At 41.9% G+C, this 26,503-nt stretch overlaps 1 protein-coding gene across 1 annotated transcript; it reads right to left on the bottom strand.

The window, feature by feature from the left end:
- Positions 1–236: 236 nt before the first annotated feature.
- On the bottom strand, positions 237–25,739 carry col6a1 (collagen, type VI, alpha 1). Its single transcript, XM_085377835.1, has 35 exons — positions 25,503–25,739; positions 24,793–24,922; positions 24,124–24,324; positions 23,871–24,030; positions 23,024–23,137; positions 22,897–22,917; positions 20,537–20,557; positions 20,405–20,449; positions 20,246–20,299; positions 20,099–20,143; positions 19,765–19,791; positions 19,639–19,665; positions 19,470–19,514; positions 19,326–19,379; positions 18,729–18,791; positions 18,585–18,647; positions 18,443–18,496; positions 18,315–18,350; positions 18,170–18,232; positions 17,826–17,888; positions 16,709–16,771; positions 13,961–14,023; positions 13,809–13,859; positions 13,686–13,721; positions 13,412–13,474; positions 10,355–10,420; positions 9,381–9,416; positions 8,987–9,023; positions 5,749–5,757; positions 5,522–5,655; positions 5,029–5,126; positions 4,071–4,257; positions 3,808–3,979; positions 3,524–3,553; positions 237–2,199 (listed from the first exon to the last, which is right to left on the bottom strand). Exons 1-35 carry the CDS (start codon positions 25,585–25,587, stop codon positions 1,595–1,597), a joined length of 3,021 nt encoding a protein of 1,006 aa, XP_085233961.1. The 5' UTR covers positions 25,588–25,739; the 3' UTR covers positions 237–1,594.
- Between the last annotated feature and the right edge of the window lie 764 nt (positions 25,740–26,503).

Below are 26,503 nucleotides of genomic sequence, written 5' to 3' on the forward strand. Positions count from 1 at the left end.
AACTAATTGCTGGCTTCACAGATAAATATGATTGAGTATCATCTGCATAGCAATGTAAATGTATGCATTGTTTTATAACACTACCTGAGAGATGTAAAAATTCTTTTTTTCTCCTCAGTGTTTTAATCTGAACCAAAGAATTGTCAGTAGAGGTACATGAACATGTGTGAATGGATCTTTGTAAACTACCTTTGCGAGTGTGTGTGTACAGGACAAAAACAATCACACTTAGGTGCAGCAACCTTTATTGAAGGAGCTCTTATGAAACTACTGCGGCTGTGCATCCCCACGGTAAAAATATCTTCTTTAACAAAAAGGGTAGAAGGCTAATACACTGAAACTAGTAGCACCACAGATAACAACAACAGCTCAGTGACTCTGAGCCAATGAAGATAACAACACCTTTGAACTTCCACTTAAGGTGATCTAAAAAGCTGTGTGTATTTTTCTGTGTGTGGGTAGGTGTGAGAAGTGCCATGTTTATTTTCAAGGTTTCCACCATGGCAGATTACAAGGTCACTGAACCAATGTATGCGTGTAAGCGTATGTGTGTGTGAAACTGAGGCTTTTCTGCTCCACAGACAATAAAGAACAGTTTTTTATCATTACTCTATTATTTGAACCAGCGACCATAGCACAGCTGTTTATGGACCAACGCCCCGAGGCTCTGTGTAAAACACACAGATGATGTAACACATGTAAATGATGTCCACACACTGAGAGGGTTCACACATACTCACAGACAGAACCACACAGGTAAGGTCGAGCTGTGGAGTTCTGGTGAAGCAGGCTTTCTACATAAGCCTATCTGATGTCACATCCTGTTTTGGTGATTTAATATAACTTTGACATAATGAACAGTGTGAGTTTTCTCCAATTGTGGACTAAGTTAACACTTAAAGATCATGGAGGTGGAGTTTAAAATAAATCAGTTCACAGCTGTGATTGGTCACTTCATTTTGCGTTACTGTCACACAACAGATCTGACACCACTTGAAAGAGTGGCTAGAGTTATAATGAAAATAAGAAAAAAGAATCCACATTAGACTCTAAACACAATCCTTGAAAGGGCAGGAGGTCCGGTCCTGGAGAGGCAAGTAAGTGCTGTTTCAAAGAGCCTTGTTTAAAGCTGAAGTCAGAGCTGACAGTGATACAGGGATACCTGAGTAGAAATCAGCCTAATGCAGATGAAAGCTAGAAATAGACACGTGCTAATACTGATGGCTCTCCAGGACCGGAGTTACCCATTTATTTGGCACTTTTTTACCCTGAACTTTACCTCCAAGGCAGAAATTTCTAAAAGTGTGAGGTTTAGGTCAAATACCTTCGTTTGGTTATGATCTCAGCGAAGGCACCGGGGTTTGTACACAGCCTAACATGGTCTGCCTTGGAGGATCAAGTTGGGGTAAAAAAAAAAAAAAAGGTTTCTGGGTAATTTTTGAAGAAATTTACATTTTTTCTGCCACACAATCATTAGTCGTTTTGCGACTTTCTTTTCTTTTTTAAACACAGTGTACTGTAAATGAGTGAGACTGAATATTCATTGGACTAAAAATGTAAAGCGTATTAGTCCTGTTGTATGGTGTATCCCCATTCAGGGCATGGACACCCTGCGGGAGACGGTTTGGTAAAAGACCCCACGGAGCAGAGATGGGTAGTCTGGGAGACGGAACAGATGGCGCTGAGCGTATGTGATGTCGGCCAGCCGTCCTCTGCTCACCAGAGTGCGCAGGTTAGCCTCGCTGACCTGGGTGCCAGCTGAGATGACATAGAGCTCAATACCAGCATCCGCCACCTCGCGAACACGCTTCTCCAGGACAGGCTGGGTGACGCCCTGAGACCTGCCGTCAGAGAAGAGCACCAGCTTCTTACTGCCTGCTGATCCATCCCCGCGGGAGGCTAAAGTCCTGATTGCAAACTCCAAGGCCTGGGTCACGCTGGTGCCATCGTTTTGGAAGGTAGCTGCTTTAATTTCCTCAGACAACACCGTCAGATTGTGATTCAGCGGCGCGTCCAAGCGAGCATTCCGACTATACTGGCCCACACCCACTCTAATCTGGGCACCAAGCGACCTGTTTGCGTTCAGGAAGCGATCAGCCAAGTGTTGGGCAAAGGTTTTGCTTATTTCAAAGTTCTTCTGGCCTACGCTGGCCGAGCTGTCCATCATCACCAAAATATCGGTACTTTGAGGAAACTCGACTGCAATATAAGCAGAAATAATACACACAACACATCTGGTCAGAGATTTCCAACACAGGAGAGAGAAACACAGCATTTATTTATGATGTCTTTAACATCCAGATTCTAATTTATTGTTGGTTTGGGGTTTTTTCGACTTTCGTTCACTGAATAACGTGACTGTGTTGAGATGTATTTTTTTCAAACAATCCTTAAAATAATATAGAAAAGGTGAGGCAGAGGCAGAAGTAACTAAAATTAAATTTTAGCCTAAAGCTTAGAGACAGAAACAGAAAAAGGGAATTCGTTCAGAGTTACCTCTAGCCACTAAGCACAAAACATAGAGGTAGGAGGGCTGACTCTGATCTGAACGTCAGAGCTCATGTGGGGTCTGTCACTGAGTCTCCTTCCTTCTGCTTTAAACTGTTCGACCTTTTCTAAGTCTGAGTAACACAAAGAAACTGATAACATGCTTTTATGCCAACAAAGCTGGATAATTGTAATGCCCTGCTAGCTGGTCGACTTAAAATGTGTTACATCAGCAGAAGTTAGATCATTTATTTGGAGATAAGAGAAAGATTATATTGATTCTGAAGTCTATACTGGCTGCCTGTCAGTAGTGAATTCAAAATCATTTTACTTGTTTTTAAACCACCTCGTGGCCTTATTCCAGTATCTATGTCTCACGTGCTGATGGCATATAAAGTATTTCAGGTCTTTTTCTTGTTCCAGTGTGGAGGAAGAAAATGTTTAGAGGCAGCCATGAGGTTTTACCCACATCGCTAAAACAGCAGCAGCACCCAAGAGCAACAGAAGGTTTTTGAAATCTCTAAAAAGAAATTTAAATCAAATCTTTTATGCTGAAAAGATTGGATTTGGGGTTTTCTTACATGTCCTACTGATGTCGCATATTTTTATTTGATTTTTTAAAATAACTTTCTATGTTTTTAACTATATCTTTAACTTTGTATTTTTGTTGCTATTTTATTTGTGATTATTTTTATTTTTACATTTTTAATGTAATATTTTAATATCTATTTTTAAATTGATTTAAGCTTTATTTGACTTACTCTTATCATACCTATAGGCCATTTCAAATTTAGATTTATTTCTTGTCTGCTGCATATTAATTTATTATATAATTTATTTGTTCCTCCTTATTGTCTTTTTGACAGTTGTGAAGCACTTTGACCTGCACTAACCTGCATGAAAGGTGCTATAGAAAAATAGCTTTGAACAACTGATTTCTGAATGAGGGATGTAAGACATTGTCAAACCCAGTAAAATAGTACAAACATAATACAACCCAGTGTAACTGTGTATTGGAAAATAATATCAGACTTACTGGGACATCTGTAGTCTGGGCATTTCTTCTCTGTAACAGAAAGCACAAGATAAGTCAGTTTATTTCCAAATTACTGTTTCCAGCTGGTTAAATAACTGCAAGATCAGATACTGGCGTGTTGTTTTGTTACTACAAAGAAGTCTTTAATGTTTCTCTGTTACCGCAACTGACACAGACGCCTGGATATCGCTGTATATCGTGAATATGGTGTTGCTAAAACAACACTAATAACTAGATAAGGAGTGCATTCATAGGTTATTTAAATATGTGGAGCTGTGCTGTACCTTTACAGATTCTGTCTGTAAGGTTCTGCAGGAAGTTGTCGTCGAGAAGTTCAGCAAAGTTATCCAGCACGAAGGAAAAGCCTGGTTTGGGGTCGCTCTTACACACCACGTCGTCGAGCTGCTCTTGGTTGGGCTCACGGCCTGAGTAGTCCTTTACTCCTAAACCACCAACCTAGAGATGAAGCAGGGACCTTTTAGGGTTGCCTGTACAGGGATGTGATTCAACCTTCTACAGTGTGTGTTTCAAAGTGTGTCACACTTGCCTGGAGGCCTTTACCACAGAGTATGTTGAGGGGGGTCTTGTCTCTGTCGATATCAGAGCGTCCATCAGTGAGAACGAGAACGACTTTGTTCTCTTTCCTCATGACACTGATTGTGTTGCTCAAAGCAAAATCAAGGGCCTCGCCTGTGTACGTGGCCTCAGCTAGCCACTTCATGTCTCTCACTGCCCTACACACACACACACACACACACACACACACACACACACACACACAAAGAAAACGTGCTTAGCATTGAAACATAAGGCAAAATATACAACATGCTGTATTCAAAGGTTCTTTCATTTTATACATTTAAACAGTCATTTCTGTTTCCAGATAAGTAATTACCACTTAGAGTGTATTTAACTTAATAGCGACAGATCTATTTCTGATCAGATCTATAGTGCTGTTTTTTTAGGGTAGAAAAGTCCCTCATTGTCCATTATTGCCATTGTTTGTATTGAGAGCATCATAAAGGCATACAGGGGACGTTACTTTGGACTTCTGACCTGCTCGTCAAACTTTCTAATATTATCTTTAAAAACGCTTTAAAAACGACTTAAATATCCACTGCTTTTGTTTATATTGGCAGAATTTAGGGAATAATCCTGGTATATGGGGATTTGAAATATACTATTATAGTTTGCATCTATTTCTTTCAAGTTGACCCCAAAATGTCTTATAACTTTAAAGAAAATATTATCAAGAGAAAGAGAATGAGCGGCCTTGTTAGTTAGAAATCTAAGTTATACAGGAAACTCTCCATGTTCATGTCCGGTTATTGAAAAATCAATACCTATTATCTATTACCTGCTCCTGCATAATGTTTGTGTTATCAGCGTAAACATCTGCAATGCTACCCTTCTCTCATTTTTTACTGCACTGCAAAATTCTTAAAGTACATTTATAAAGAACAAAGAAAGCCAGAGACTCCTGCCGCACACGTGTGTGAACTCACTGTTTGAATTCGGTGAGGCTTGAGGATAGTCTGACAGCTTCTTGGGCTCTTGATCCACTGTACTGGACAACACTCACTGTGGACTCGTCGACAGCAAACTGGAAAGAAAAAAACCCAAAGCACTGCATGGTGACTGTGTGTTTTGGTCTGTGTGTGTTTTCCTCTGTCAACATTTCTGTGTCCCACCCATCCTGACTAATTGCAACCAAACTGGGAGAGGAGAGTCACTGGAGAGACATAAAAGCATGTTCCAAACCCAAGAGAATATCTTTCATTCACACTTTTCTATTTTGAGGTTTGCTCTCGAGGCGAGCATTTTGTAACATCTCTGAAAAATAGCTTTAGCACCATTCTTGGAATGATTTTAAATAAACAACAAATCCCACAAAGATCAAGCATGTGGCTGACAGATGGTGGTAGAGATTAGGAAAAAGGTGAAGAATATGAAATGCAATGCTGTCAAAACAGAGGATAAATTAAAGGAGGATGTTACCTTTACTTGCTGGTCTTTTATCAGCCTGTCAATGACTGTGATGATAAAGTCTTTGGCAAGAGCAAAGTTTGTAGAACCGATACTCTCTGAGCTGTCCACGATGAACGCCAGGTCCACTGGTGCACACTTACACTCTGGAGACACACACATGAATAATTTCATAAAGGCTAATCGTCAAAGTAGCTACAGACAGTGGAGAACAATATAGGCAATGACTCCAAACTCACCACAACAAGCTGGGGGTGATTAGAAGAGCATGGGGGAAAAAAACCACAAATCAAAGTTAATGAAATGCAGAAATAAATGTATCATGATACAATCTGCTTCGGTTTTCATTAGGGTTAGCCTAGCACTGAGCTAAAGAAGGCCAACTGTTTAAAGTGGCCCTATTATATCAATTTCCTGCACCATATTTGTATTTTAAGACTGTGTAAGCTTTGCTTTGGTTCAGTTTTAGCTGTTCTTTTCTTAAACTAAAAACTTGAAGCTCTCAAAATGCAATAAATGCCATCTTCTATTAAAGCACTAGCTTAAAATACCTGAAATACTCTGTGAAAAAAAGTGAAACAATCCTCAATGTTTACTCCATATTATGACCTAATGAAAGCTGCTGTTACTTTTTCTCTGGGCTGATGATCTAAACTCAAACGCTATTATTACAAGTTTCTGTGCCACACTGCTCTGCATCTGGCTTTCATTTCCAGTTGAAAGGAAACAAAGGAAGCGATATTAGCCTTAACATCTTTCCTGTTGTGAAGAAACGAGAAATGAGCAGGAAAATGCTTGTGGCACCTTCCCAAAGGACTGTGGCTGTGTTTTGAGCACTTCTCTTATGATACTTTTGCTGCATTGATGGGATGAATATACCAAATGGCGCAGCTGGTTATGAACAATGAATAAATCAAAAGGAATCAATGGTTTTGGACTTCAAGTCAACAATGGTAAATATAAAATCCTCTCATGCTAGGCACAAAACCGTCCAATACATCCAACACTTACAACCTCCGAAAGCAAACGTTTGGTCATGACCCTGTTCAAATAGGAAGATGACAACCTGCCAGTTCAATCAGCTCAGCAGTCCATAAGTGACCAGCAACCTCCAACTAAGACCAGTATGTCAGATGTCTGTCCATCATCCAGGTCATGGCAGCCTTAAGAGCTTGTCTTAACTTCTTTAGCTTGTCAAAACGTTTCACCTCTCATCATTCAACAGCACAACCCTCAGGTGTACACTTGTACTTAAAGGACAATGACAATGTTCATATTTTGGACCGAGTAGACAGATGGTTTGTAAAACCAGTAAAGGAGGCCACCTATGTCCATTGCTACATTGTAGCCACTGTCTTGAGATCCCTTCACTGTTGCTTCAACCCCCCACCTCACCTCAAGTGACATCAATAGGTCACATGACAGAGGAGGGCAGGGTCTCACAGTAGTTTCAGTCTTAAACACCGCTGATGGTATTAACCAATAGTCAGTAGCAGGTCAAGTAGCAGAACAACAGCTCTCAGGATCATTTCCAAAGGAGACAACACTCAGTAGACATTAAATACCTGAGACTCTCCACCTTTCGTTTTTAGTGATGAAGAAGCGTCTCTAAGTTCAGTTGTGTTCTTTTTTTCAAGCTCTTAAGAATATTTCAGATGCAGACCTATGATGGCCAGCAGATGTGCATAAACAGATGTTTGTGAACCATGTATAACTGTTTAAACACAAAGTTTATTTGGATTTTTTAAAAAAAGGAATGATGGTAGAGGACTATATTACATCAGTAGATGCTTATTTTGTTAAACACTGTTAGTGGAGCAACATCCATTCATTCATTTTCCAACACTTTTCAGGGTCTGGGACACAGGATCAGCAGTCTAAGCAGAGATTTGGACTGCCTCATCTTTGCAGTAGCCTAAGCAATGATGCGGTGGCAGCACTCTGCACCACTCCTGATGCTACACCAATCCATCTGTCCATTTCCCTGAGATACCTGAGCAGCAACTCCTTTGTGACCTGGAATGAGCACTCTACTCTTTTCCAGCTGAGAACCATGGCCTCAGGCTTGGAAATGCTAATTCTCATTCCTGCTGTTTCACACTGGGCTATAAACTGCAAAAGCAGAGGAGATCCCGAGGCCACAAAACCAGAAACCCTTCTCTGCTTGACAATAACTAAAAATTGCCTATCCATAAAATTTATAACTAAAATCTGTGTGCAACCCTGCTGGTTCTTACCTTTGGCAATGCAAACCAAGCTGTTACTAAGGTTGTATAGGCACAGAATGGCCCATGACAGCAGGGCAGACACTTCATACTACTAAAGCAATCCCAGAGGACACACTGAGGGATATCTTATTATTTTATTGTCTATAAAATACATGCAATATCCTTGAGAAGAAAAGGAGTTGGTCATATGTTCAACAACCAGGATGAAAATCAAATTGTTCCTCGTGGATCTGAGGGTCGACCAATGGACAGACTCTCCCAAAAGCACCCTAACAAAGAACATCCCAGAGAGCTGAGGTTTGCTGATTCTGCTAAAGTTGGACCACAACCTTGTTTTCCCTTCTTAAAAAGAAGAAACATCACCCCAGTTTGATAAACCAGAGGCACTATTGTTGAGTTCCATGCAGCTTTGCGTTGGTGTATCAACCTAGACAGCCCTCCAGTCGAGAAAGTTGCCCAGTCTACATGACACTGAACCCCACTGAAGTCTAGGTTCCTCAATTTTCTTTTTCAGTTTTTCACAAACCTACTTTTTCACAGTAGGTTTCTAAATTCCCCTCTGTATACCATCACCTTATCATGGTGGAGGGGATTAGATCCTATACTGGGATGGGTCTCTCAAGGAAAATTAGTGCTGGATATGGATGTCCAGTTTGACTAATACCCAGTATGGTTTCCTCCTCAGTTACAGTACAATCAGGTTCAAATTGAAAAGGATAAACAGAATAATTCCCTGTTTATCTTAATGTAAAGTCCAAGACTGTTCCAACTGTTCAACATCACTACCCAGACTGCACTGAGACTTTTTAAAAATCAGATTTAAATGGATGACGTTCGTTTTTAATCGAAGAGGCTATACATGTGTTTTTAGTTAGACTTTAAGCCATCCTTTTTTCTGACTGGGTGATCCTGACAACCAGAAGCTTCAAACAGCAGGTCTTCTGTTCTCTTAGTCAGAGCTCTTTGCCTGAGATGACCACATTAGGGAGATCCCCTGTTTATGACATCATACAAACCAAGACTGAAACTGACAATCTGAGGTCTTAACTTTTGGCTCACAGGGATTACTTGTACATATGCTGACCTCATTATCTGAAACATCTGCAATGTTTAACATTCGCACTCACCACTGTAACTGTAATGTATATATATATACATACATATGAATGACAGAGAAAACTTTAACATAAAGAATTTAAATTCTGTGAGTGGGTGTTCAAGAAGGCAAACCGTTAAGTCTTGAACTTACAGCAGAGCTTCATAATGATATCCAGAATTTCACAATCCTGAAGAGAGAGGCAGAGGATACATTACAATATGGCCGCAGACCTACATCACATTACATAATATACAAACACGACACACAGCCAGCTCCCTGACTGCTTTTGAGCCGCTCCAAAGGAGAAGAAAATGAAAACATGACTACGTGATATTTTACTTAGAAGTCAGTGAGCGGCTATGGGGTTTTGTGTTCAGGAAATTGGTTGTGTGGCTTTGGACTGAACATACAGTATCAGTTGCAGATGCAAAACTTGCACAGCCTCAAGGGGGAATTAAGTGTGTTAGCACTCTGGTGCTACGGCTAAATTGAGGGCGAAGGCTCACATTAATTGGATTGCTTCAATTTTTATCTTGATACTCACATCGGCTCCTGGTGGTCCGGGAGGCCCTGGTGGTCCCTGAAAAGGAGATAGGGAGACTTGAGTGATTCATCCTCCTGAAAAATGTCTATGTTTTTTTTGTTTTGTTTTTTCTTTTAAAAATCTGTCCAAAGGTCTATCTGGTCTGGCTTCAAGATGACAGAGGAAAGTTTTTGTGTTTTAGTTGGAATTAAAAAATATGGGGGGCTTCTTTGAAAAAGACGTTACTCCTCTGACTGTACGCAAGGTTCTCACCATGACTGAACCCACAATCCGCGCCCACACATTTCATGCTCGCCACTGTCGTTCTGCAAACATCTGAAACGTCCAAAAGTTCACTGCCACAGAATTTTGGGAGTCGTTTTTTTTTCTTCTCTCGACTGTAGGAAAACCATCTGTTATGTTTTAGCCGACATTAAAGCTCTGTTTAAGGGCACTCGTTTCTGCGTAAAAGACACCAGACTAGCACACACACATTACAGAATGAGAAAGACAGGAAAAGAGAGCGAGGGAGAGAGACAGCCGTTAATTGTAGAGAAGAACAGCACTCGGAGCACATGACGCAAACTTTTCAGTGGTTCCTCTCAGAGAGCGTGCGATCATTTAGATTAATGTCATATTTAGATTAAGCTTTGTTTATATTTTCACATGAAGCAACACCACAAAGTTTAAGGTTTAAGGAAACATAGGAATGATTGTTTTTCCATCTCTTAGCATGTGGTTTGGTGTTGTGGTGTCTGTCTGAAACATGGAAATGGACAGAGTTGAAAGCTGGCTGTGCTCTTGTTAGCTCACTTTCTTAAAGGCCTGCTAAGTCTGTATTTCTTTCCTATTAAGAAGAATTAATGTTTTAATGAATTAACTAATCAAGTGCACAAATAACATTAACAGAAAAAATATGTCAGCATTGCCCATGAATCTATGTTTTACACATTCATACACCACAAACATACGTGCACACTCCATGTCATTCTTACCGGCCTGCCCTCGGGCCCTCTGTGACCTTTGGCCCCTTTTGGTCCTAGAAGCCCTGGTTCGTTATTCTGTCAAAAAAGAGAAAATGAATGGAGATTAAAAGAAAGGGTCACACCTTTGGTTTGTTTTTCTCTTTTGAAATAAATGATTGTAAATCTTTTCAAATTACAGGATGAAAAGCTATTTAAAGAAACTAAGTTGATTTACACACTAATCACAATGAACGTGCAATGCTGTGTGGCAAAGCACTGCTAAACAATAACCACAGCTCATAGTTTTGTCTAAACTGGAAACAGCTGCAGTGGCACACACTTTTTAGATCCAGAGTCCAACTAAAACCTTCATACTGACTTACTGTATAAGTGATTACCTGACTGCAAAACAACCTGATTAGTGTGTGTGTGTTCATTTGTTTACTTTTTTTATGACTCTGTGCTTGACTATGGAAATAAGTAATAAATGTAAAACTTCAGAAGAGTTTTGTCTCCGAGTGTGGTAGTTCATATCATAAAAGTGGAGGAGAAGGAGAAGTGGAGCACCGTCATTTATTTTTGTGTATACAAAGACAATGCATTCCTGCTTGCTCCACACACAGTTTCAGAAATTGTAAGCACGAGTTTGTTGCCTGATCTTGGAGAAATCCACTGAAGTGCTGTGCCATGTCTCATCATGGCCAGCTATCTAACTATGCAGCGGGCTAAAGGAGCCAAAGCCCCTGCAGCTGCTGCACCCTGACACACAGCTGATCGCTGTGAGAGCTACTGTAAACAAATTGATTTAGGACAATGATCACATCGTTGAATTTGAATGTTCCCACAGATACTTTTACACACTTAAAAATTTGAGAATGACGGCAGGCAGCTGAAATGAATTTCACAATAATCCAAAACTGAAAGCAGATACCAAAATAAAAGAAGATTTTAAAAAAAAATCTTTGAAACACACGAGAAGAGCAGAAACTGTTTTAAAGTGGGTGCTTGTGTACTTTAAACAGCTCATTTTGGATAAAAGTGTATTTACTCTCTTTTTTTAAAACGACTTCATAAACAATGTGAATGAAAATATTACAGATCATTAATGGACAAATGTCTGTCCTAGAAACCTTCTGATTGGGAGTGACATGTAAGGCAGGAAGCAGTGTAAGCAAAAGGGACTAGCTCACAGTGTAAAGTCACAACCAGCAGATCTGCACTCCTGCAACACAACCATCTACCTACAGTGGACAGATACAGCGGAGACATGAGGGCTGTTGGGGAGACGGTACTGCCAACCATCTGGCTTTTTCACACACATGCCAACAGACGTGAGCCTTTAATAGGAACACACACGTGTGCACACACACGCACACACACACACATATATCTCAACATACATGTGCACACAATGCATGTGACTCCAATTACTGCTCAACTTCAAATGCTAGGATGTAATGAACATGAACTACATCATCCATAGTTACACAAACAGCCAGACAAATCATAGGCTTGATTTTATGGCGTTATATTTAGCGATCACATCCAGATGCAACTGTTTGTCATACCTTTTGCAGGATATGATCTTAAAAGTATGTTAGCCACAACTTTAAATAGGTGGGAAAGCCACACGCCGTTCACAGCCTTCCACCATCCAACAAAAAGCTTTTTTGTGAACAGCTGAGAATGTGGAAACAAGAAAGTCACTGTCTAGGGAGAAAGACATAAGAAGAAAACAGAAATGCATGCATGCCTCTGAGAATGAGTGGAACATAATAACTTCTTTCTGTTCACTGAGATATACAAAAAATGGCATCTAATTATGTTAACTATGGTTTTTTAGTCTACGATTTTGTCATGGACCGATACAGGGTGCGGTGTGGAAATTAAACCATTGTTAAATGGTACGTCATTTTGGTAACTAACTGGACTTGTTTTCCAAACCTAGATAAGAGAACAGTCACCACTGGACCACTGTCCAAATACAAGGCTGCAGGCAACAACAGGTTAGCTTAGCACCCATTCTGCTAAACTAATTCCTGTGTGTTCAAAGTGGTTTACAATGACAGCATGCACCCACTAGCACTTCTAAAAGCTCATATATATATATATCTTTTGTGCAGAATGCTGATTTATGTACCAGGTCAGCCCTTTTGGCATACCTCAAACAAGTATCATTGGGTTGAGTTAAGCTATAGTCTTCATGCTTTATGCTAAGCTAACCAGATAATTTGGGTTGCCTCATGTATTCATTTAACAGAATATGCCCATTACTCTGCTGTCAGAGTGAATGTATCATGTACATTACTGAAACATTACTACAGTACCAAACAAATTTTAGTAAAATATTGGGTGACTGGGTGAATTGTACGGCATCTTATCCTGCTCTGGCTGCAGTAACATAAAGCTTTGATGAGTGGTAAACTGATCTGGCACTGTAAATCCACAGCTCACAGAGTGTGACTGTTCTGCAGAAAAAGGTCAGGGTGCACCGATGTATGGATAGAAACTTTTAAGCCATGAAACTCGAACCCTGGAAGTGAAATTATTTAAATGTAAACACGGCCAAGTTGAACCAGGGGTTACAGGGGACGGGAATAAGCTCTCTCTCGCTCTCTCTCACACACACACACACACACACACACACACACACACACACACACACACACACACACACTCACACTCTCCAGAAAAAAAGTAATGCAGTCCCCTCATCGTCTCTGCTCACTTCCTGGTAGCCTTGACAACAACATATACACAGCTGCATCAGCTCAAAGCCCTCATCCCCAATGTGTTCAAAAGTACTTAAAGCATTTCCAGCTGCTGAACAGGAGGAAAGTCTACTTCTAGACTACAGAAGAAAAAAAAAATAATGAAAAGCAGAAAAGACAAAAAGTCACTTTGTAGTATGAGACGTGTTAAAAGACGGCAAATGAATAAGGAGATATGAAAATATATCTAAAATAGTAGCCGTGTGACTCATATCCTGTCAGCTCTCTGCGCCAAGAAAGGAAAGGAGGAAAGATAAAATGAGATCAAGAGCGAGTAGCAACTCAAAAAGGGAAAAGAAGTCAGAGTTGGACTTACATCGGGGCCTGGATCTCCGGGCTCGCCATCATCTCCTTTGGGTCCAGGCGTCCCCCTGCCACCCTGATAAATGCACAGCAGATATAAACAGTTACAGGGGAGCACTGGCAAAGACAGATGATTAAATGATAATGATGATAAAAGGGCTAACAAAGCCCATTAATTTTAGCTCAGTTAATCGCTGCCTCTAACAAACGTGCATCCCAACATCTGATCTCAAATTAAAAAAAGAGTGCCCTGATTGCCTATGTAAAAAAAAAAAAGAAGAACCTACCGGCTCACCCGGGTCTCCACGGGGCCCAGGATAACCCTAAAAAATAAAACCACATAAGCATCAAAAATATACATAGTTACAGCGAGAAAGCTGCTCCACACTTGAGATGCCCTAACTACCTACCTGGAAACCATGACAACCTTCTGTGCCATTTCCTGGAGCACCATCCGCTCCCTGAAAATAAGAAAGAGAGACACTTACAGATCCATCTGCACACACACACGACCGGAGTTATGATCGATAGCACACATCTGTCTCCCCCCTTTCTCACTCACCCTCTCTCCCATAGGGCCTCTGTCTCCTGGAGCTCCTTTGATTCCTCTCGGCCCTCTGGGTCCCTGAGAGAAGAAAGGAATGATGAGATTAGAAACACATGAAATGCAACATGAAAACATTTGGATATTGCTGACAGATACTGAGTGTGTGTGTGTCTTTGAGTTAATGTGTGGACCAAGACTGTGAACCAGTTCTATTTCTTGAAATTTCCACCTGAAAAACACCTAAAAAAAACTCTCCCTGATCACATCAGTGGGATCAGACGGAAGTTCAAATTCTAAATCAGGAAGTAAATAGCAGCCTCTCTCGTGATGATTCAGTAAATAATCATGTGATTCAGTGAGCTCTAAAACCAAATTTGATTAATCAGAAAAGAAACACAAACAAAAGTGCAGCATCTGTTTTACTGACAGTAATACTGAGCACTGATCCGTTTTAATAACAGACACCTCAGTCCCATATAAAGGCTTAACAGTAACTATTAGTATCTGCAATCTGTCAGAGATTCTGGCAAGCTGACTGCCTAGATTGTGTGATAACCAGTGTTGGGACTAACGCGTTATTAAGTAACGCGTTACAGTAACTACGTTATTATTGTGGTAACGAGCACGGTAACTAGTTATTATGCCAAAATCAGGAACGCGTTACTCGTTACTGGGATTTAGATAGGGTCGTTACTCGTTACTTCGTGTGGTGGCATCGCGGAGTTTCCACAGATTCAGTAACATTAGCAAGTGGTGGAGGCCCGCAGGTGGATGAAGGAAAAGGGACGCAGAAGGAAAAGAGACCCGAGGCGGCCGCCGGTCCAAGTGTGAACTGAACTTCAGGTAAGAAGTTATGACCTGCAGTCTCTCTGGGTCAGATATAAACCAAGCTTAGGTGGAGTTTATTTTCGTTATTCTGACTTTTTCCGTACTGCGTGCTAGCTAGCATGACGGAGTTTCTACACAGCTGGGTGGTGCTATGAAGTTAATGATGTTGAACCTTATTTTGTTCATAAGTTATTAGAGTTGCCAACCGTCCCGTCTGGTATTCAGAGAAAATATTACGCGTTTCTTATTGAGGTGAAAAGGAACAGTTTGTCCCGTAATTCAGCTACAATGAAAAAGACACAAACCTGGAGTTATTCTGTCTTTGCTGCACAGCTGCCTCTTCTTCTCTCATTCTCCCCCCTCCCTCTCCCGTTTCTACTTCAATCATGAAACTGATCAGTGATCAGCTGATCGGCTTTTCTCTCTTGTTTGTTTATCGCCCACTTTGCGCCGAAAGAGGAAACCAGCGGATGTCGCGCTAAACAACAGCAGCACGTTTAAGCTTGATCAGCTGTTGTTAGAATTTATTTAATATTAATTTCTAGTATCAGCTGATGTTTGCTGGAGCCACAGCTGCAAAAAAAAAGCTGCTGGTCATGATATGTTTTGGTTATCTGGTGAGAGGGAAACATGAAGATGAAACCAGGAGATGTCCTTACTGGATCATCAGAGCTGAGCAGGTGATGGAGAAACAGGTTTACCTTTTAGGTGACATGAATGAGTTGAAGGGAAGTTATGAACTGTTTCTGAGAGACAAATAACCCCAGGATCCTTTTTTAGGTAGCTGACAGCTGGTAACTGTGCAGGTGCGGATCTAGCAAAGTGTGGCCAAGGGGGCATGTAGGGCATTAACAGGGAATGGGGGGCACAAAGAAATACTTTTCTTTCTTATTCTCATTTAAAATGTCTAGCTTTTAAAAAATAATTATCTGAATCTTACAACAAACGATTGATAGATTGATGCATATATACCATCAAAACAGTGTACATCACTGTCACAACAGTGTTTGTTTTCATTCAAAGGCTTTATGATTTTTCCTATAATGGTGGGCCAGTTTCTAGTCAAAATGCCCGGGCCAATTTTCTTTCCCAGTCCAGCCCTGTTTGCAGCTCATCTGCAGTCTGGTGTTACTTACATCTTCCTATTCAGAAGGCAGAATTTCTGAGTTCTGAGTACAATCGAAAGCACCACGACTGCAGTTTTTGTGTTGGATGTAAAAGGCGCACATGACTCTGTGACGTAGGCTAGAATCATGGCAGCAGTCAATGACGGTCCAGGCGTGGGATTTCTCTCGTGGAAATATGCACGTTATCATATCCTTTCTATTGGTAGGTGGCACAGTGCACTTGTGGCAAGTAAGCAAGCTAGAAGACTGGCAAAGTTATGGAAGAAACACATTAACAAGAGAATTCTGAGTAAAACCAAAGTTACTTTCCCTAGTAACTAGTTACTTTGAAAGTAACGAGTAACTTGAAGTAACTGAGTTACTTTTGAGAGAAGTAACTAGTAATGTAACTAAGTTACTATTTTAAAGTAACTTACCCAACACTGGTGATAACGAGCATCAAACCACCAACAGACATGACAAATGAAAACAAAGCTGACTCACAAAATTTTTATGGATTTAAAGCTACATCAGCGGGTTTGTAGCACTTTAGCCTTTGCTATCTGAAAACACAGAGTCAAATCTTTACTATTACTTTGTAAATGACATGAAAGTATGAGACAGTCTCTGTTTGCTTCTAACGTTCGTCAACTTTAAACAAAAAGGCAGACCAAAAAAGTCTCTCATGTAAAATTACAGTTTTAACTTTGGCAGATAAAGGGCAGTTCATTTAGGAGCCTCTCGCTCATGGAGGAACAACAAACTCCCAGAGTCTTCAAACACTCCTGCACTTTCATTATAACCTGTACATTTGTTTTGTTGGACTCACTTCTGATCCGGCTTGGCCTTCATCTCCTCTGTACCCGGGAGGCCCGGGCTTGCCAGCTTCACCCTGGAAAACAACAACATTAATGACAAACTGTTTAAACACTTTTACTGTACATAACAAAAAGGGGGATTTTAAAAAAAATAAAGTTTTAACAGCGTCACTATTTAACAACTACACTTCCCATGAGTCTTTGCCTGAGGAAAAGTTTCTCAATTTACTCAACTCTTCCCATCGCTGTGTCTATGTGAGCAGATAATCGCCCGGAGAGCAGTGAAAAAAGAAATTATGTTCTCTGCATTGTAACATTATTCAGTAGGATGTTGTGAAACAATTAAAAGTCACTGCTAAGATCTGGTAACATCTGGATCAATCTGAAATGCCGTATACGATATTTAGGTTTGGATTTAGGTTTTGGACTTTCAAGCAATAAGACAAACACACCACAGCACTTCTTTATATTCTAGTTAACACACAAAAAATACTGTTAAACACTCCTGTAGAGTAATGCTATGCCGTTATTCCGGTTGTCCGTTATTCCATGTTTTCCATACTAATCATTTCCTTAGTGTTCACTGACAAGGAAAGTAGCACAGTCAGAAGCACAAAAGAGCCATTGAGCGCTCTGACATCACGGAGGTTGCCGCAGCTGATGCTTGTAACGTATTATTATTATTACACTGCCTGGTGCCTTATTAAGAAAAACCATGGTGAGGCTTTGGCTTGAGAGGACGGAGAGAAGAACTGAGTCAGAGGGGAAAGAGTGACTGTTGATGTTCCCAGGAAGAGGAGTAAAATGGAGAATAAGAGGAGGGGAGTTGGGGTTAAAGCAGGGAGGAGTGGGCAGCACTGCGGGGACACAGCCAGGTCTTACTTCTGGAAAACCTGGCCAGTTTATCCCCACTTAACATGAAATATGCACAACTGCTCACATGTGCGCATGCAGCCACTAACATGTTCCTACGAAAGGAAAAAAAGGATAATTCCAGAGAAAGAGCGAGTGGTTTATAGTTGGGGCTGTGCCGTGCTACACCACGCAGCATTGTAAGCAGGGCCGCTAACTGCTCGTGCCTGCTCGAATGCCTGAATGGTTGCTCATATTTAAGTGTTTCTGTCTTACGGGGGCGCCGTTGGGGCCAGTTGTGCCCTCCCTCCCTTGTTCTCCGCGGGGTCCTGGATCCCCCTGGCAAGGAAAAGAACAAATGTATAAATTAGACTAAAGGCATTCAAGACAGTAACAAAAGACAAGGAACGCAGACAGAGCCAGGCTTTAAAAAACAGTCAGCTCAGTGGGAGTACATGAGGAATTACACAAAAACTGTTCTATTAAGGTCAGTGTGGTTACAGTGGACTCACTATACTGTACACGTGCCAAACTGAATTTCCCATGAATTTCTGAGGAGAAAATGCTGAACTGGTGAAGGCCCGTGAGGGACTGGGGTTAAACCTTTTATCAGCACTTACCGGTTCTCCTCTTGGGCCTCGGTTTCCACGGGAACCTTGCTCCCCCTTCTCTCCAGGTAGCCCCTACGAGAGATTTTTGAGACGGTAACGTGCATTTTGGTAGCTGTCACACACAAAAACACCATTTTAAAGTCAATATATTTACTTTCTCGCCCGCAGGTCCATCATTCCCTGGTAATCCCTGAAATGCAAACATAGCAGAAACTTATAGAAGCTACAGTGAAAGTCATGAACTTCATTTTTTTTTTGGTTTTATCCAGCTTTATCACTTACATCTTCGCCGCGCTCTCCTTTGTCCCCGTCAGGACCACGAGGGCCTGGATCACCCTGTCACGACAAACATGGTTAATTCTGTATCAAAGTTCCTGCTTTGTCATCTCTCGTCGTTTCTGTGTTTCTCTGTACGCTGACTCACCTTTGGGCCCAATGGTCCATAGTTTCCAGGTCGTCCTGGTTCGCCGTCCCTCCCGGGATCTCCCTGGAATGAGCACACAGCACCTTAATACAGGGCGTTAAAGGCCACACAAAATTCTAGCACCCAGAACTCCTTCTCTCTTACTTTTTCTCCTTTAATTCCATAAGAGCCAGGGTCTCCCTTTGGTCCATGCTCTCCCTGCGAGCCCTGGAAACACACAACACAGAGACAGTTTCAATGCATGATCAGAAGCAGCTGAGGTAACACTCCATCTTGGAGGCTGCCGTACTTGTAAGCTCATGTATATGTGTGTATGTTTACAGTACAGCTATATGGACTCATCCAAACAGTCTGACAGAAAAGAATGTAAACTAAGCCAAAGATTAAAGAGCACATGGTGTGGTCTGCTGGAGATACCAGGCAGAATTTGTGTTTGGACCAAATAAAAAGAAAGAGAGCGACATTCCTAGGCATGCACACAATAGCTAACGGCTAATCTATAAACAAAGACGCTGAAAACAGCATTGGCTTATCTGAGGGTGTGTTAAAGTGTTCAGGAGTGTAATTAAGACAAAACATAAACTCTGTTTGTCCCAATGTCGACACATCTGATTGCACATTTGCAACTTTTCTAATTAGTGTCATGGATCTCATGATTAGCTCCCATTTGCACTTGGCCATGAGTGTTAATGGTGCTCGATTAAAGGTCATAAAAGGTTCAATGTATATATTTAAACTCACGTCTTGTCCAGGAGAGCCTTTACAGCCAGCAAGTCCAGGGAAACCAGGTTCACCCTAAAGGGGAAAACACACAAAAACATCTAAAAAAACGGATACATCTGAGAGGAGAAAGATGGACGCATCAGATGGCCGGACTTTACTCACCTTGCGTCCGTCGATTCCATCCTTTCCCCTTTGACCTTTGTCTCCCTGAGAAGATGGAACAGATGGAAAGAATAGAAAGAATTAAAGCGAGAGGAAACCATAAGATTCCAGGGCAACCGCCGGTACAACGGCCTCTCTCTCTGAAGACAAGAAGTCAATATTAGCTCACCTTGTAGCCTTTGTGTCCTCTGTCACCCTGCAGAAAACACACAAACACAGAGTCAGTCACTCGAGAATATTAAAGCACAGAACTGAATCTTACTAAAATATATATTTTGGGGGTATCTGACAGTACCTTCCCTCCTCTTGGGCCACGGTCTCCCTAGAAACAGAAACACATACGTCATTATTATTACACAGCATGGGGGATGAGGTGAATGATAAGGTGGGAAAACTGACTGGAGGTCAGCGGTCATGACTAGACAAACATACACATACTCAGAGTTACCAGACTGCCTCCTCTTGAGAAGTCAAACTTAATTTACTTGGAGCAGGATTAATATCCTTCTAGTTTACTTAATAGTGCAGAAAATTTAAAAAACAAATAAATACTTTGCTTCAAAATATCATGAAGGCTCCCTTAGATCCCAGCTCCAATCTATCAGCATGTTTTATTAAGTGCACTGTACCTTCATTCCACTGTAACCGACAGGACCAGGGTCGCCAATCCTGCCCTGTAAGAAAGAAATGGGATAAACGGACAGTTTTTTCAGCAGGTGCACCAAGTGTTGGATGCCACATACTTTTTATGCTTATTATTGGAGGAAGCCACCTACCACATCACCAACATCTCCCTTCTCTCCTGGCATCCCTGGTCTACCTATTTCTCCCTGTAGAGAGAAGGGGAGGATGGAGGTTAGTCAACAAGGTTTAAATGGGACGGTTGGAGATCTGTACATAACTACATCTCTCAATTTTCCCAACAGCTATCCCACCTTAGAGCCAGATTCTCCATCTGGTCCTTTGTCCCCTCCAGGAGCCTGTAGGCAAACAAAAGTTAGCTCCAAAAATATAGTCCAAAGAGAAATCACGCTTGTGACTTATAAAATAAAAAAGGTAGTACTTACAACGCAGTCAAACGAGCAACACTGGAAAAAAAGAACAAAAGATTTTAAAAAATGAAAAGTGTGTCTGTGCGTCTATGGCTGTACAGAAGATTGGATACTTAGTTTTGCTCAAATCTAAGTAAGACATGCTGTTAGGCGGGTGCGATCACACTGGAAATACAAAAAAACCATGTTTTCTGGTGTCACCTGAACCTCTCACATACACAGCGGTAAAAACAAAACAAGCTATTATAGTTTTAATAGTAATCGCAGTAATCTCAATTAGCTTTTGGATGTGGTGGCTGTAGCATCTAGTGTGTGCCCTCAGTGACCTCTCCTAGTTTCCTGTTTAGTGAAGTTGTTTAGTGAAGTTTACATCTCAGTGAAGATTCACTGAGATGTTCACTTGCCTCAAGGACCTTGAGGCAACTGTTGTAAATTGGTGCTGTATAAATAAAACTGAATTGAATTGAAATATGCAGCACAAAAAAAAAAAAAAAAAAAGAGTACAGCAGAGAACCCTGGTTTTTAAATACTGCATTTTGACTCAAAATGAATCAGCAGAGCTCATCAGATACAAATAAGATGTTAGGCTGTTTCTTTAAAAGCACAGTGCTTAATATTTACTCAGCCAAAAATATGTTTGAACAAACAAGAGCTGAACATCGTCACATGTCTGAACGATTTCAGACCTGTGGCACTCACCCCCATTCCCGCCAAATGCCTGGAGAGACTGGTCATTAAACACATCAGAGCTGCTTTTCCACCATCCCTGGACTCGCACCAGTTTGCATACAGGGAGAACCGGTCAACCGAGGATGCGATCGCCACAGTGCTGCACACATTACTGAAGCACTTGGAACATAGGAACACCTATGCACGGCTCCTCTTTGTAGACTACAGCTCGGCTTTTAATACCATCCGGCCATACAAACTCCGTCCCAAACTCCACCAACTGGGACTTAACTCCTCTCTGTGCAACTGGATTGTGGACTTCCTCACTAACCGTAGACAGAGTGTCAGAGTGGGTAAGAACACCTCTTCCACCCTTGTGGTCAACACCGGTGCCCCTCAGGGGTGTGTTCTGAGCCCTCTGCTATACACTCTCTTCACCCATGACTGTATTTCCTCCTGCGCGTCCAATCTCATTGTTAAGTTTGCAGATGACACTACAGTGCTCGGACTTATATCCAACAACGATGAGACAAACTATAGGACAGAGGTGCAACAACTAGAGTCATGGTGCCACGACAATAACTTGGTCTTAAACACCAAAAAGACCAAGGAGATCATTGTAGATTTCCGGAAGAGGGGTCATAACAACCATCTGCCTCTCTTCATTGGCAGTGAGGCGGTGGAGAGGGTGAGCAGTTTTAAATTCTTGGGGGTAACTGTGACCGAGGACCTGTCCTGGGGCAACCATATCACCTCAGTTGTACGGAAGGCCCAACAGCGCCTCTACTACCTGAGGAGACTGCGGAGCGCACACATTCCCAGATCTCTGATGTTGAACTTCTACAACTGTGCCATCAGCAGCGTTCTGACGTATGGATTTCTAGTGTGGTTCCCCAGCTGCACCAAGGCCGATCAGCAAGCACTCCAGCGGGTGGTGAAAGAAGCTGGCAGAATTATTGGAACAAGTCTGCCAGAGATCAGCAATATCTTCCCCACTCGCTGTCTGAGGAGGGTGCACAGTATCCTGCGGGACCAACATCACCCTGCGCGCCACCTTTTCCATCTGCTGCCCTCAGGGAGAAGGTACAGGTCTATACAGGCCAGAACATCCAGACTGGCCAACAGCCTGTATCCACAGGCTGTGAGGCTCCTGAACTCTCTGGCCCCCTCTCACGGACAATAACCATATCCAACTTCTTAATAGCAATGAACTGGTCTGCATTGGTGCATCATATCTTTATTCTCTTCCCCCTCCTGCCCCCCCCCCCCCCCTCTTTCTTAAATAGATAACTATCATATCTGATATCATATCTCACAGTACAATAATATTGAATGGGTTGCATTGTTGTATTTTGTCATGTTTCTCAGGTCTTTGTCTGAATTTCTACGAACATTATTGCTAAGGATTGTCTTATTGCATTGGAGTCACACTGGGTTAAATATGTACACTTGGGTTTTAAGGGGTATTTATTATTTTCTTCTTTTTTTTGGGTTGTATGGAAGCCCCAAACGCAATTTCATTGTTCTTGACAATGACAATAAATAAATAAATACTAAATACATTATTGGTGACATTTTTTTTTCTAGCCAGCCTTCTCAGCCCCAAACATGAGAAAACCCAGGCCGGCTTCTGCAGCAAAGCATGCAACAAGCAGTGAAGTTAACTTTATCTAAATAAAAATAAATAAATAAATAATTGGACATACCACATCCTTTGTTTCATTTGTCTGGAAAGAAGAGATAAACCAGGAGTTAGTTTGAAATCCAAATGTTTCAATGTTCAGAGACGAGAGAGAGAAGAGAAGAGAAGAGAAGAGAAGAGAAGAGACGTACGATCATGTTAATGATGGTTTCAATGGTTGCCATCTTGCTGGTTCTGAGGTCATCTGCAGCAGTGAAGTTCTGTCTGTAGTTGCGGTCTGTGGCAATGAGAGACAGCCTGGCTTCCTGTAAATCAAACACAAACATCTTTATCTACGATCTGGCCACACTAGTATCCGAATGATTAAGATTAACATCTGCCAACATGTTCTTCCTGACATTAGCCGGTAGAGGAAAATTGTGAAATCCACCACGCAGAGATTCCTGGCATAACATGGTATTAAGATTAATGATACTTGTTTTTAACTGACTGAGCTTCTGTGCTTACAACCTGATATAGCCATATTAGAAGTTTCAGCTTTTACTGATATCCAGCAGAGCCTAGAGCTGCCTTAGCTAACACTCTGACCTCATTATCTGAACACTTGAGAAAAAGAGAAAAAGTGGACTACGCTCTTTAGCTTCATATGGCATCAGAAAGCTGAGTTGACCAGATCATCCAAAGAAAAACATCTTCTTAGTATGACATTTCTGTCTTAATGCATTTGCAAACAGGATTTGGTTTATAATCATAAGACTTATCCCTTATATTTCACAATTTAAAAAAACTAGAACAGATGTCTTCATCAGAGATCAAATAACCGTTATCATGTACACATGGCTATGTAAGTATAAACCTATGAAAATAAGACTGAAACTGATTTAAGTATCAAACTCTGAAAACAAAATTAACTTATAATAGCTAATTAGTGAAAATGACACGCCAAACCTTAACTCCCCCAAAATGTATTTGAGCAATGCACGGCTTCATTTGTGCAAAGTTTAATAAATGATCTGTATGTGTGTGTATGCGTTGTACCTCCTGGTCAGGTGAGATGGCGACAGCGAACACTTTGACCCCGTGTAGCTTGGCTTCGTTAGCAGCCTCCTGCACACCTCCACATGGCTCTTTGTAACCAGTAATAGGATGTCCATCAGTCACCACCACCAAATACTTGTTCTCATGGTAATGGGAACCCCTGCAAGCAGGTACACACGTATGCAAACACATTCAGAAATGTTGTCAGCGTCTTTATTATTTCAGGATGAAACTATGCGCGTGCTGTTATTACCCAATGAGCAGCTCAGCGAGGCCCCTCTTGATGGCACAGTCGGTGTACGTGCCCTTGCCGATGTACGCGATGTTGTCGATGGCTGTCTTCAGGGCATTGCGTTCGGTATTCAAGTCACTCAGCTCCTTCACCAGTTTGACTTCGTCACTGTAGTGCAGCGCTCCTGAGTTCCATGTCAGGATGCGGTCACACTGGTGGCGCCTGGATAAGCAATGGTATTAAAATCAAACATGGTACAGACAGGCAGGGGTGGACCAGAACTATGCAGATTCAATCACAGTCATAGTCAGAGGGCTTTCTTTAAGTTTTTCTTTTTCATTCTGCTTCACACTTTCATCCCATTATATTTCATATAAAAGTAATTGGCAGAGTTCTGTCATTTGATTAAAAAAATCTAAGCCCAGGTGTTTAAAAGTTACTCTATGTTACATTTCCCCAACTACAGCCACTGTAAGTAGTGGGTGTGGTGGGTAGGCCAAAAGGACTCTGCACCTGTAGCCACGCCCACAGTGTATCCGAGTATGCTGTACAGTGCTCCTTACTGGTACCTGAACACTTCCTCCAGAACTGAAGGTAATTTGTGTGTGTGTGTGTGTGTGTGTGTGTGTGTGTGTGTGTGTGTGTGTGTGTGTGTGTGTGTGTGTGTGTGTGTGTGTGTGTGTTTCTTACATGTCTTTGAGTTGATCTATGAAGTCCTTGGCGAAATTTTTGATCTGGTCAATATAATAGGAATCCGGTGTCCTTCTGAGGGCAACACTCTCAGATGTATCCAGGACGAAGAACAGGTCAACAGGACACTCTGTTCACAAAGCAGATAATCAGTGACTGTGATCAGCAAATATAATCCCACGATTTAAAAAAAAAAATGAAGAAGAACGAAAAAATGATCCAACTAATGTGATTTCTAGCTGCTTAGATTTCTCTAAACGTGTTAACAATCAGCTTCAACACTGGTGAAACCAGCAGAAGTCATTACTTCAGCACCAGAGGCCTACAGCTCATTATAATGAGCAACATTAGATCATCTCATTGGCTGATCATGTCATACAGGTAGGAAACCTCAGCAGACTATCTGCATCTATAACATGGCTGTTTGCACAAACACCTGTCCTATGACTCCTGTCACCTCGGTGGGGGAGCCGGCCTGAGGTTCTCGGCTACTCTGACATCACATATCAGTCTGCTTTACAGCCAACACCTCACATGACCATTAGGTAAAACGATAGCGGACTAGGATTCTATCATCTTGGTTGTTAGTGCATCAAAATACAGCAAACAAACGACTTCATTGCATTCGACACAATAAACACACTTCAAGTGCAAAAGAATCGCACTAGAACATCTGCTTGGAAAGCACCAGATGTTTTCAGCAAACCTACCAGCAACTCTGCGCCGTTGGTCCTGCTGTTGCGCTCCAGCCATGAAAACGCACAGCAGCGCGAGGAGACTTCTGAGAGTCTCCATGATTAAACTGTGAAAGAACAACTAAACCACGGCACCCAACCCCCGACAAAAAACAACTGCGGCCCCAAGCCCCACACCTCTAAACTGATTTCGTGAAGTTTTGGCGATCCAGAGGTCTGAGGTTTCTCCGAGGCGAAACCCAAGAGCGCGCAGAGGAGGACCAGAGCGCACGGTGAGGGGAGAGGAGGGGGGAGCAGGAGGAGGAGGAGGAGTTTGTAAAGCTTTCTCTAAGGAAGCTGATGAGAAGCAATGTACCAGAGCGCGCACGGACCAGCAGTTTACGCCAATTACCCAGATGTGCACGCTTCCTTAAAAGGGGCCAAACAATAAACTGGTGACTGTCAGCGAGACTTCAGCATTCACAGAGCTGATTCTTTTTATTTTGGCATAAAGAGAAAATGTGGAAACTGGACATTTAGTTTTTCAGTTTCACATCGTTTATAGAGAACGCCCCTTTAATGTTATTTGGTCACTACGCGGCTGCCCCTTCATCAAACTGCCTACATGTCACCCACAAAAATCAAGAAACGCAAACCAGAATAGATGAAGCTGAAATCACTTCATGTTGCTTAATGAAAACCATGTGGCGCACATCTTGGAAGCATTTTGAGCTCTATTCCTGCAGAAATCTGCGGAAGATGGGGTGGGGGTTGGTGGGTGGAGCTTTAACACATCTGGTTCATTTTAAAAGTCCAGACCAACCTGAACATAAAAGCAAGACGAGAAGGGCGTGGGAGCGCGCTGCGGTGGGATGGTGTCTCTTTGGAAGCAGCGCCATCTAGCGCTGGTTGAGGGCTGACCTTGGAAGCTACTTTGGAAAGAGGGGGCGTTCATTTGGCAGGGTGTTGATGGGGGGGGGGGTGGATGCTGCACAGTTGCTGCCGACATGTGTGTGTGTCTGTGTGTGAAGGCATCG

This window comes from Diplotaxodon limnothrissa, linkage group LG18 (genome assembly GCF_057381915.1).
Source record: "Diplotaxodon limnothrissa isolate DT_005_m linkage group LG18, D_limnothrissa_male_GT1.1, whole genome shotgun sequence".
NCBI classification, from domain to species: Eukaryota; Metazoa; Chordata; class Actinopteri; order Cichliformes; family Cichlidae; genus Diplotaxodon; species Diplotaxodon limnothrissa.